Source organism: Tachypleus tridentatus, chromosome 13 (assembly GCF_004210375.1).
Source record: "Tachypleus tridentatus isolate NWPU-2018 chromosome 13, ASM421037v1, whole genome shotgun sequence".
In the NCBI taxonomy this organism is placed as follows: Eukaryota; Metazoa; Arthropoda; class Merostomata; order Xiphosura; family Limulidae; genus Tachypleus; species Tachypleus tridentatus.
In genome coordinates, this window is record NC_134837.1 from 48,973,978 (window position 1) to 48,987,822 (window position 13,845).

At 33.8% G+C, this 13,845-nt stretch overlaps 1 protein-coding gene across 7 annotated transcripts in view; it reads left to right on the plus strand.

Annotated features, from left to right (window-relative positions):
• The window catches only part of LOC143240979 (uncharacterized), a 97,545-nt gene extending 84,412 nt beyond the window's left edge, over positions 1-13,133 (plus strand). For 6 of the 7 annotated variants that reach the window (XM_076484338.1, XM_076484337.1, XM_076484334.1 and 3 more), the window contains one exon: positions 12,040-13,133. In XM_076484338.1, the coding sequence (XP_076340453.1) occupies positions 12,040-12,506 (467 nt within the window). In that variant the 3' untranslated portion in view covers positions 12,507-13,133. Of the gene's footprint in view, positions 1-8,221; positions 9,089-12,039 lie in introns of all 7 variants that reach the window. The other variant, XR_013022119.1, reaches the window with a different exon arrangement.
• The last annotated feature ends 712 nt before the right edge of the window (positions 13,134-13,845 follow it).

Below are 13,845 nucleotides of genomic sequence, written 5' to 3' on the forward strand. Positions count from 1 at the left end.
CGATGTGTGTCAATAATTTTCTGCAAATTCAGCACCGGGTTTTAGGTCACTGAAGGGTCAGGCCCAACCGCTCCTTCCATCCTTAACTATTATTTGAGACTGACAAATGCTACTGACAATGTTTGAAACATCGAGATCCATTTATACACTTGGCGCAACACAAAACGTTGATTTATCTTCGCCCTTCGAGAGCCATTAACTGTCAGAATTCCTTCTAGTCAATAAATTAAAAATTAGCAGTAAGTCTGCGAACTTACAAAGCTAAAATCCTGGGTTACATTCCTCCCAGTGGACAGAGAGCTTATAGACTTTTCTGTAGCTTTGAGCTAAAGACAACCAACCAAACTCAGGTCATAAGTTTGTTGTTTCCAGAAGTTTGGTTTGATGAAACTTTTTCACCTAGGATTTCATTGTTAATCCCACCAATAAAGACGTTTGGATAGTTCAGGTCGTTTTAGTGACCACTGAAATACCACCATTTGTATGTAGTATACATTGTTGAACTCAAAATTATTTTGAATTAGAACAAGTGTAGGTGAATAAATATCAGTTCTCACGGTATTCTGCTTTATTAATTCTAACACCAGGGATGTCTTAGGACTAGCCTCTCCTAACTCTTGTTCCGTGATAGAAATACAAATGAAATCCTTATATGTAGGTTTGGTTTGATTCGAATTTCGCGCAAAGCAACACGTCCCTAATTTAGAAGTGTAAAGCCAGTCATCATCACTCACCGCCAATTCATTGGTTACTTTTTTATAAACGAATAATGGAACTGACCGTCAGTTAATTACGCCCTAACGGCTGACAGGGCGAGCATGTTTGATATGATGGGGATTCGAGCCCTCGACCCTCAAATTGCGAGACGGTCGCCTAACAAACTTTGGCCAGGTGGCTAAGGCACTCGACTCGTAATCCGAAGGTCACGGATTCGAATCCCTGTCACACCAAACATGCTCACCCTTTCAGTCGTGGGGGCTGAAATAACATTCGGAATCTTTCTTTTCAATAGCTAATACCATCCAAATGTTGATAGTAAGTAAAATAGATGATTTTAAGATTGTAGAAAAACTGAAAAAATTGTTTATTTGTTCATATCAATATTATTATTGTTTCGCAAGCCTGCCCCCCCCAGTGGCTCAGCGGTATGTCTGCGGACTTACAACGCTTAAATCCGGGTTTCGATACCTGTAGTGGGCAAAGTACAGATAGCCCATTGTGTAGCTTTGTGCTTAATTCAAAACAACAATTTCGCAAGCCTACCGCACAATCGGCTGGGTATTTTGTACAAAAACCTAAATAAATATACTACATGAAGTGTTGCGAATGTCCCTGATCTATTTGAAAGTTGGTTATTTTTTACTGAAAGTTGATTTCCAAAGTTATAAATACATAATAAATGCAACTTGTTCTGAGCGGCTGCTTTTGTACATATTAAACGCGTGTTAACAAACAACCTTAGACACACAGCTTTATTTAAAACATCGTTTTAGTCGTATTTATTTTATTGGAAAAAGACTTATTTTCTACTGGTAAAATTTTTACATGCGCTTAGTAGGGATGATTTAGACATATTTTGCACATTGCTGCGCATTTAAAACAACACACATATGATAATTTAAAACCTACAAATAGGGATTGTAAAGAAGTAAGCAAGCGAGGCTGAAGATCTGTTGCTGAAAGTCTGTTAAAGCTACAAATTCCTATAAAACTATTGCAAGTGATATATAGTGTGGTGTAGGACCACACAGGAATTTTATAAAGACTGAGAGAGAACTTTTAAACTTAATTCGACCTCCTTAATTTTCTTACCCATTAACTTTCCACAACAAAAAATAAAATCCGGTGTTTTCCTAATATGATTGTTAGTTGGAAAATGCAACTCGTGCATTTTCTAGCACATTAATTAGAAATTTTCACGTCAAAGAATCCTAATTTTTCTGTTGCATATTGCTCATCGTTACTCAAGTTTGCTGTCTTTTCGTGTTCTGTATTTTGGCGATTATATTTTAACAATTTGTTAACAGTGGACGATTACTATAGTACATTTTCTTACTCAAACGATGGTGACGATTGTGTTTACTGTTTCTTTTACTTAGCTGAATTCGTGAGTGCATGTTCAGAATTTATTACCACTAAATATAGTATTATTTCATACAGCTATTGATATTTTTAAGTAGTTAGTGTCAAGTTAGCGGTTGTAAACGTTGTCGATAATTTGCGAACCATGTATGCATTATGTGTGTCACCCTATTTTAGTAAATACTTTTGCACAGCATTCCGTTGAAGAACATGCATATGTGTCATATATATCTAACAAGGTAAGCAAGTTACTGTTTCTGTTTACATTGCATTAATCTGTATTGTATTATCCCAGAATAAATCTTATTCCGTTATAATATGATTGCTTTGTTGCTGCTCATCTTTTGTTACATTACACTTGTATTCATGGAAGCCAGTCATTAAATCTGTGATAATGCAACCTTTGCCACCGAAAGGGTCCTTTAAAAACAACTTCACATTTCATTTGTTGTGGTAGCATACGAGTACACGCGTTTATTCTTTGCTGCACCTTTGTTATTTGTTTCGAGTAAGCTGAATGTGGTGGTTGGGCGGAAAAAAAAAAAAAGCCAATGCAGAGGTAAATTGCTGAAAAACATGTAACATTCAACTAAATGCATAAGCGCGTATGCATATTAAAATTTATTCTTCATAAAAGCATATAAAAACTTAGGAAAAACATGATTTGTATTAATTGTTAAATTGAAAAGGAGAAATCTGAATCGTGAAAAACGTACAGAAGCAAGTTGAATAGAAATGTAAAAATTATGTTTTCAAGCTTACAACTAGGGACTCTAAAAATTTTAGTGGAATTAAAATACGAATTGGTAACTTGAAAAAATAATATAGACAATATTACCTGCCTTGTTTGTTTACTTTTTTTAGATTCCCTAGTTGTAGACTTAAAAGTATAATCTTTGCATTTTCAATCAACCTGTTTCTGTACGTTTTTTATGATTCCTACTCCTCATTTTTATATTAATAAATTTTACTAATCTTTTACTATCACAAAACATCACTCTAACTTTTCCAACATAGTTAATCTCTAATGTAGAACTCTTTTGAAGCTGAAAATTAGGGACGGCTATTGCAAATAGTCCTTGAGTAGCTTTGTTTGTTTGAAACAAAAAACTATTTTATTTGATACTATTACTACTGGCTGTACTGGATCCATTAGAACCAAGTGTGTGTATGTTCTGAGCTGTTACGTTGTTTTTAACACTTCTCCTCATATCTTGTAGTCTATTACCATCCGTAAACTATATACTCCTTGTATGTGTTAAGGCGTTCTATCCCACTATTTGTTGGTAAAAGAGTAGCCCAAGAGTTGGCAGTGGGTGGTGATGACTAGACGCCTTCCCTCTAGTCTTACACTGCTAAATTACGGACGGCTAGCGCAGATAGCCCTCGAGTAGCTTTGTGCGAAAATCAAAATCAAAACAAAATACTCCTTGTAGAAGAAAAAAAATGTTTTCATAAACATTATTTTCTTTCAATAAATAAATACTGAACTCTCTGGCTCAGAAATGAATGAAATATTCGTGTTTCCTTCTTCTTCTTCGTAAGTACTTACGTTTAATAAATAAATCAGGGGGTGCTCAAAGATCAACCGATTCTCTTTTTGTCCCACTCATATTTTATAGAATTATGAAAAAACTGCATGAAAAAATATAGAAATATTTTATATTTTACTTTTCATTTCACCGAAACAAGTGCTTCAGATAAAAAAAGCCGAAAAAGCCCAGGAGCCATATTAATGTGTGGGTCTGCATGGCGTCGTTGTTTTAGTCTTCCTATTTCAGTTTCAAACTTTATATTCAGTTTCGTGAGGAACGTTACTTATTGATATTTTAGCCTCGTCTCCACTGGTGAGTCAGAAAACTGTCCCGAATGTTGTAAAGAACATAAATCTGTCGTTCTGTGTGAAGCTATAAAACTTCAAGGTGAAAACTGCGAGCCTAACGCGAAGAGGGTTCGAACACGAATTTGTGTAACTAAAACTGGTCTCAGCGGAGGTCGTCTTGTTTATGTCTGAATATTTATATATCCGTTTTTTCTTGTTTATTTCCTCCTCGATTCGTCAAAGTGCTAAACTAAGAAAGTGATGGGAATATCACCAACATAAAACTTCACTAAACAACATACATTCAAGTGCTTTATAAATTTTGAGTTCATGTACCTCGAGTGCGAAAAAATGGATATTCTTCTTGGATAAACGTAAAACATTTCTTCTAATCAGTTCCTAACATTTTCTCAGCCACTTTTATTTCTATGTTCTAATAATAAACAATATGCATCAGTTTTATGTTATTGTTTTTTTTTTAGGTATGAACACGTATGTGCGTCACTTTTTTTAGCTCTAACTCTTGTTAAAGAGCATGACGAACGACTTAATAAATTATCATAAATAAAAGTAGGCAAATAAGATTTTTTTTCTAAGAACTGGCAGTTTTTCTTTTTGCCACATGTATTCAAGGTATAAAAAACAAGATTTTACCCTTTGACTGTCATGTATAACTTGTTCGTGAACACTAAGTACTTTAAAATCCTAGTTCTGGAGACGCCCATAGTGATATCATCACAGTGACCTTAAGGTCAGAATGGTTTAATGTTGTTTAGAGGTAAGAGGTTTTCTAAAGAACAGCAAAAAACACCTTAAAAGATTCGCTTAAACCAATATTCTCATAAAGCGTGAAATACTCTAGTACTTAAAATGATTAACATAGTTTTGATTGGCGTGAATAGCCTTAACCTCATTGCAAATTACTATACAATAGTCTAGTGTTATGACTCTTGTAGTCATCCGCGCGATGAAAAAGTAGCAGTGTGTTATAACACTTTCAAGAATTTTAAGTTTTAACATAAATATTAAATGAATATATATATATTCCATTATTCTCAGACCATTATTCCTCGTCTACCAAATTTTATAGTTGGTACTATGCCTTCAGACAGATAGCGTTCTCCTGCCATCCGCCAAATACAGATTCATTCGTCAGACTGCCAGATAGTGAAGCATGGTTCATCACTCCAGAGAACACATTTCCACTGCTCCAGAGTCCAATGGCAGTGTTTTACACCACGAGTCCAATGGCGGTGTTTTACACCACTCCAGCCAACAATTGGCATTGCAGATATTGATCTTAGGCTTGTATAGGGCTGCTCAGCTATAGAAACTCATTTCATGAAGCTTCTGACGAACAGTTCTTCAGCTTGGAACTCGGTAGTAAGTGTTGTAACCGTGGACAGATGATTTTTACGCGCTACGTACTTCAGTACTTAGCGATCCCGTTTTGTGAGCTTGTGTGGCCTAGCACTAAATGTGGGATTCCTTTCCTCGTAATTATGAGAGTGTAGATAACCCATTGTGCAACTGTGCCCTGAAAATAACAACAGAACAACACTGAGTTCCCTAAGAGAACTAGTATTTCAAACATTGGAAGGTAACACCGGTGTACGTGTAGCTAATCAACGCGTGTAAGATTACGAGCCATTTTAGTTGAATGTGCAGACCACCTAAATTCCAGTAATATGACAAACAATGACCTTGTAATCTCTAGTAGTGCTTGGAATGTAACTACTAGAGTGTTTTCATACCCTAAGATTACGAACCCGTATGAACTTCAGCATAATAATTAGCAAAGCCGAAATATCAAGTAGAAACTTTGTAATGTTGTTAGTTAAACATCTTGAAGAACTGTTTTTAACTTTACCACACTAAAATGGGATGAAAACAAAGATCCTGCACATTCTTGACCTATCCATCTAATAATGTGGTTCAGTTAATCACTTATTTATTTATTGTTATCATTCGTGTATAAAGTTGGAACATCATGACGTTGATTGAAGAGGTAGGCACAAGACTGGGGAAAGAATTACTTATGTGAAAAATCTTGCAACTGTCTTTGCAGCTCCATGAGGTTTATGGGTTCACTGATGATTATCTAGATAAGGTTTTTTCCTGGCATTTAAAGCGGGGAATGGGATAGGGGTGGAGATGAGCTTGAAAAGTTATTAAATTTTCAAAGGCTTGCACTTGTGACATTACGTTTAGAAACATGTTCTTTCTGTGGCGAGGTCGAAACGTCATGACATTATGACTGTAGATATCTGAAACAGATTCAAACGATGGTTAGTCCTTGTTTTCTACGTGTGTTATAGGATAACTTAACACTGACAACTGTTTTTTATTATACTTTTCATGCTTCTTGTTGACGTGTTATGTATTTCTTATTGTTACCTAGAACCGGTATATGTTGATACTTTAGATGCTTTATATTATTAACTAGATCCGGTATTTGTTCATGCTTACGAGTTTTATATTATTACGCATTTCTCGATATTCGTTGATGCTTTTAGGTGCTTTATATCAGTACTTAAATCCAGTATTTGTTGATTTTTTACGTGATATATTAGTACCTAGATTCGATATATTTTGCTTTTCTACGTGCTTTTTATAGTAGTACTTAGATCCGGTATTTGCTAATACTTTATGTGCTTTACGTTAGTACCTCGATCTAGTATTTCATATGCTTTATGTCTTTTATATTAGTACCTACATCTAATGTTTGTTAATGTTTTACGTGTTTTACATTAGCACTTAGATCCGGTATTTTTGGATACTTTATATGATTTATATTAGTACTTATATCCAGTATTTATTGATGCTTTACGCGATTTAAGTAAATACCTTTACTGGTACTTTGCGAGCTTTATTTTAGTACTTTATTATTTTTGTTTGAGTTTGGTTTGCGTTTCAGTTCAATATTACTAATCAACTTCCTATTACAATAGTATTACTTAACTTCCAGTATATATACGGAAATTACGTTAATATACTTAAATAGTTTAAACCATTGTTCTAAATTTCTAAGGTAATGTTTGAAAGAGGAGTATTTTCTATTGATCACTGTTGATTTCCGTTAAATATTTTAAACAAATACTATATTTCTGATGTGTTAATTACTGATAATATGGCATTGTAACCCTCATTGTGTTACTTTATTGAAAAGCATAATGTAGTTTAATTTAATACGATAGTATTTAATAGTAGAGATCTTAATGAATAAAATGATGAATATAAAAATTGTTTGTTTTATACCACCAGCATATTAACAACGATTATTTCATAGTGTTGGCTCGACAAAAGTGAAGGTGATTGTTCTTATAAAGCTCCCTAAATCGCTATATACATGTGTACGGGAGTGAATCAAAATTTCACTATTTCAATTAATTTTCACTTAAGTAAGTAAGTAAGAGATTTTTCCAGATGAATATACAATGAAAATGACGAGCCTTATTGCTCCATTTCTTTCACGAAACATCTTGCCACGTCTGGGGTTCCAATTATTTCTTTTGTGTACAGAAAAGGATACTAATACAGATGAAACGATCTTTGGGCATGTAATTAGATTTGAGGATAAGTTGTGAGAAATCCTGATAAGTAAAATCGAATAGGGTATACTCGCGCCCCACGCTTGTTATTACTGGCACACAAAAATATAGCTAATAAAAAGGAAAGAAACAAGTATAAGAAAAAAAAACGTAAACTTTATAAAGACGATTAGGGATAGATAGATATATAACATAACCATAACGACAAGACTTAAAAAATGGAAATGGGGATCGTCATACAAAATACAGATATAATTTGAATCAAATACAAATATAACATTTTCAAGCATTAAGCTAAATTTATTTATTTGAAGCTAAACCCAAAGCTATACATTAGGCTATGTGTGCTCTGCCCATAACGGGTATCTAAACCTGGTTTCTACAGTTGTAAGTCCGCAGACATACTGCTGTGCCAATAGAGGGCTATAATTAAGGACATTAAAGTTGATAGGAACTGTAGACATTGAACGAAAATAATTATTTGTAGCTTTAGATAATAATGTAAACACTATTTCCAGCCTAATTCGTTTACTTTTGTTTAAGAGTCTCTAGTTGGATGTTAGAAAATATAATATTTACATTTTACTATTTTAACTATTTAACTATTTTAACTCAACTATTTCTGTACTTTATTATTATTTCTATTTCTCTTTTTTAAAACAACAATTTTTAATTGTTTTTAAATTTTTATGTCTATTTATGAAGAATAAATTTAAAACTAGGTACGTGCATATGTATTCAGTTGAATGTTAAATGTTCTTCACAGGTTACTGCTGCATTGGAGTTTTGACCACCCAACCATTATTTGTTGAGTCAGGTGGTTTTGCGCCTGAAGTTTGATGTAAACAAGTGTTTAACAAGCATCGAGTACAAAGGAAGCCGCTCACAACAACATCGCATATATCAGGCAGTTGCATATGAAATGTCTTATTTTCATGTGCAAATTTGAAACTGGATTTTTAGTGACCGAAAGAGAAGCTTTATCGTAAATTTGTCAGAATAATACATTGTATTATCTGGTTCACTTCAAGCTCTCTTTATTTTTTTTATTTCAGAAACTAACTCATATCTATACTGATTTTTCTCACCATGGATAAAATTGATATTCTTGTAATTTTCTTGTACGAGCTCAAGCTTGATCACCAAATGCAGCAACAGCAGCTCGTAATGTCAATCACAACTAATGAGCGCACAGCACATTGTTGGTTAAGGAGATTTCTTTTTGATGACACAAGCCTTTGAAATGAGCCTCGAAGCCGCCCTTAGACAGCCATTAATGAGGAAGAATTGAAAACCTTAGCTGCATCAGATACACGAAAAATCATCAGAGAACTTGCCAATAAACTTAATGCTATTATTCAACAGTTTTCCGAAATACTGAACAATTGGTAAAGTGAAAATGCTCGATAAATAGGTACCTCACGAACTGACTGAAATTCATCAAACAAGACGAGTTGAAATTTGTTCCTCAGTCCTTACACGCAACAAAAACGACCTGTTTCTCCATAAAATTGTCACTTGTGATGAAAAATGCATTCTTTAGAACAATCTATGATGATCCGGACAGTGGGTTGATTACGAAGAAGTATCACAACATATGCCAAAACCAGCTCTTCACCCTAAGAAGCTTACGGTCAGTATCTGGTGGTGATCAGCAGATGTGATCCATTATTCATTTTTAAACCCAGGATAAACAATAATTGTAGATAAATATTATTGTGAACTTAAAATTACGCATGAAAAGTTGTCACGAAAACATTCAGTGATAATCACTCACAGTGGACCCTTACTGTTTCATGTCTCACGCGTCACTGTCCAAAAACTAAACGAGCTTTAGTAAGAAACTTTACTTCATCCACTATAGTCACCAAGTCTTTCTTCTACAGATTATCACCTTTTTAAACATTTGGAAAATTTTAAAGAAAAATGTTTGCAAATCAAAGGTCAATTGAAAGTATCTTTAAAGACTTCATTGGATCAAAGAATGTCCAGTTATTCAAAGAGAGCATTTATAAACTTACAACTTGTTGGCAGAAGTGTATTGAGTCTAAAGAGCTTATTTTGTTTAAACATATTAAACAATAAAAATATGTATCTGTTTCACATTAAAAATCCGACATTTCTTATGCAACAGCCTGGTATTTTGTATTTATAATTAAGTGAATCAACTTTCAATAAAAAATAATATATTTTTGAAATAGGTCATGAACGTTCGTAGGATTTCGTATAATATATCTGTCTAAGTTTTGCAAAATACCCAGCAGATTTAACTATAGGATTCGTAAACAAAAATGATAATAATAATAAAATACGCTGTTGTTTGTTTGTTGTTTTGAATTAAGCACAAAGCTACACAATGGGCTATCTGTGCTCTGCCCACCACGGGTATCGAAACCCGGTTTTTAGCGTTGTAAGTCCGCAGATATATTGCTGAGCTACTGGGGGGGTATAAATTACGCAATTTCAGTGAAGTACAAAAATCAGCCAAATAAATCATCTCTCATAAGAGTAGACAAATCTGCTATAGTTATCGTCTACTGTCAGAAAACTCACTAAAATAATCGCAGAAAACACATAGAAACAAGGTACAACACCAAAATCGAGAACCAATGAAGAACAGTGAACTCAGAAATGATGAATTTTCAACTTGACAGCTTCCAATTAGTGCGCTATACGTTCCACAGATTAATTTAAAATTAATGCACATTAGTGAAATCCTGGATTTTCTGAATGGCAGAAAGTAAAGAAATTAGAGAAATTCTTCAGGGCAAAGAAACATAATGCTCAGGTTTCAGTAAAATATTCGCATCCATTTTTTCTGTAGTGGATGGTAAAACTATAATCAATAATAATAAGGCTGGAGATACTATTGGAAACATAACTCTAATAAAACAAAGTATTTTCTATTTATATAAAATGGAGCATTTCCGATTAGTATAACGGTGCTTAAATGGCTTCGAAAAAATTATGTTGATAACAAAGAAGAACTTAGAAAATTTTAGAAAGTGGAAATCTTGACCTTCAAGAATCAATTTAAAAATAGCCCTTCAACCTTCGCAGGAGTTTGTTTAGTAACTGTTTATAGATTTTCACGCAGCATATCTAGCCGATTTTGCTGTAGATTTTGGTGCTTAATTGGGTTCAAAGAGAAACTTGGCCAGCAGCGTTGAAAGTACTGGTAACATTTCTTTCAAAAATTAGCATAAAAACAGTCTTGTGATCTGCGCAGTGGTTTTATATTGGTTGATTGTCCAGGTTTGAGCAAAACATTCATAGCCGTTTTTCCTGTAGGCTTGTGAAATAAGAATAATATGAAGGACAACTGAATGTGTTTTGAATTTTGTCTATCAACGTGAAAGTCATCTGTTTTACTATTATCAATATTTTAACAGCCTTAGCCATAGAGATAGCAGGTCTTGAATGTTATTTCAACCTAACATAATTACAGTGATTTGCCAAAGTAGAGATAATATTACCTAAATTTTAAGTAACTTGGTTTTTGTAGTTCCTGCTTAACTTATTTTTAAAACGCCCCCCAGTGGCTCAGCGGTATGTCTGCGGACATACAACGCTAAAAACCCGGGTTTCGATACTCGTAATGGGCAGAGCACAGATAGCCCATTGTGTAGCTTTGTGCTTAATTCAAAACAACAACTGATTTTTAAAGCATTAAAACTTCCTCTATCATATAGTTAACCAGGTCACGTATATATCGACCTCTGCTTGTCTTTATAAGTGATGATACTTGTGATTATATGTTTGTAGGAATTTTGCTATGAAACTAGAAATATATCCATCTGATGGATTATAAGGTTAAATTCAAAATCAAATATTCATATATTTGGAGTCATTTTCTTATACAAAATTTGAGAAATAAAACATACATTATAGAGACAGAAGATAATCGTCGTAACAAAAAAGCGTACACGATTGTTTAGAGGGCAAAGTGAGCTTGAGAGCAAATTGAATACATGTAATTATTTTTCTAATGTTGTAATGTCTTTTTCTACTATTCACTTTCTGTTTATAATTCTTCTAATAATCACACGATTTCGTGTATTATTGAACTGTTTTTTCTGTATATCAACAGTTAGTATTCAGACCTATAACACTAGAATTCAGATTTCGATTTCCCGCAGTGAAGAAAGTTCTGTTAGCTCATTGTGTAGCTTTATGCTATAATGAATCCACCAAACTGATGTTTCAATGTGTCAGTGTAATGGATTTTGGATCTGAGGGTCCATATGGCTACCGAAAAACAAATTACGTTATGCACTTTGGGGCTGTTGGTGTAGTGACAGTAAAATTACATTCTGATTAGAGTAATCCAAGAATTGGCGGTAGGCTCTGTTGACTAGTTGCCTTTCACATAGTCTATTACTTCAAAATTATTTAAGGATAGCGCACATAGCCATTGTGTAGTTTTACGCGAATAGTTCATTCAAACTAAACTATCAACATGTACCACATAGCTAGAGTATGTAATAAAAAACAAGATTAATATTAAAATAACGCACGCACGCACACGCACATATGGCTGACCAACTACCTCAAAATAATCTATGTATGAATTTACGTTTTCAGACAACAACTTGAAGTGTGATTGTAGGCTGAACTGGGTGAAGGAGTACGCTGACCTTGTCAAACACCACATCTTGAAAAAGGAGTTAAATCATATGAAGTGTAAACACAACAGCGACAAGATTACCAAACGTGTATTGGATTTAAACTTTGACAACCTTGGATGTCTCCACACGACGACGCCAGTGACAACGACTTTCACTCAGAAAGCAAATAGGCTTAAAATTGATTTATACGAACATATCGAGGGCAAAGAAGATTCTTTTCCTGAACCTATACGAGTTATAACAACACCTCAAGGCTTCGAAAACGTTTCTAGTGCACAACCTTCTCGTGACAGAAACAGTATTTTGGAACCTGCGCCATCTATTGTTAAAGACGATAACTCAGCGGGACGTTTTTCACCAAGATATTATCAACTGGTTTCTACAAGCTTAGTTTTAATATATCACTTGATGTTATTATTATAACTGTTTCAGAAGTGATTAATAACTAACGAGAACAAAACTCTTCAACAAATAAAAACTACAGTGGATCAAGTTGGCATTTTTCCTTTTTGCAATTTAACAGAAAACTTACATTTTACAGAAAGGTATCAAGAAATTTAAAATTAATCCTGTATTCTCCGAAATTTATCATTTAGGCTTAACAAAACATGTATCTAACTACATATATATATATATATATATTTACATTACGTGGTCTCTCGTTTTTTGTTCATGTGTATTGTTTTGTCTAAGTAAATTAACGTTTGTCATACTAATGAAGTGGTACAGGTTTAAGTGGTGTTCGTGTTTAATCAAATACCTATTTCTGGTTATTGTTAATTAACATTGGCTTAAGAATAATGGTATAAGAGTTTAGTAGTTTTCTTCCATGTCATTAAAATTTCTTATTAAGTCACGTACAGAGTCTGCTTAATGGACTTCAACATTTTCATGAAAGTTATTGTTATTGGTCAATTATTCTGATCAATAGATTTATTTTTTTCTCCGAAAACTATAATTATACATTTCCACTAATTAGTCATTTTTGTTATTTCATATTTCTTGTTGCCTTACATAATATGAAATAAATACAAATTTATTCACCATTTCTTGGATTATATTTTGTAATCTTTCATTTGTAAAACCAACATGAAAAACATTTTTTAAAAACCGATAATTTTTAACAAATTAAAATGTTACGCAGCACATGTTTTCATAAGCTAGAAACTATCTTCTGTACAGTAAACGAACCTATTCACTAATTACTGAAAGACGTAGACACTTACGGAGTTACGGCACAGCATGGCCAGGTGGTTAAGGCACTCGACTCGTAATGTGAGTGTCACTGGTTCGAATCCCTGTACACCAGACATGCTCGCCCTTTCACCCATGGGGATGTTAGAATGTTACGGCCAATCCCACTATTCGTTGATAAAAGAGTAGCCCAAGAGTTGGCTGTAGGTGGTGATGACTAGCTGCCTTCCCTCTAATCTTGCACTGCTAAATTAGGGACGACTAGCGCAGATAGTCCTCGTGTAACTTTGCGCAAAATTAGAAAACAAACAAACACATATACTGTTATAAAACTATTCTCACTCTGTTATAAACGCTCTTCTATCAGTTACATTATTATGTTTTTTGTTCAGGAAACAGAAAATATTATAATGTGTCTGTAGCTGACAATGCAGAGTATGTTCAGTGACATCAAGTCTCGAACTCTTTACCCTACAGTCCACATCAGATGTCTAAACACTAGGCCATCCAAGACTTTGAAATTTTCCTTGTAAACCCTGATGCAACACTGAATCTACTCATTTTTTAA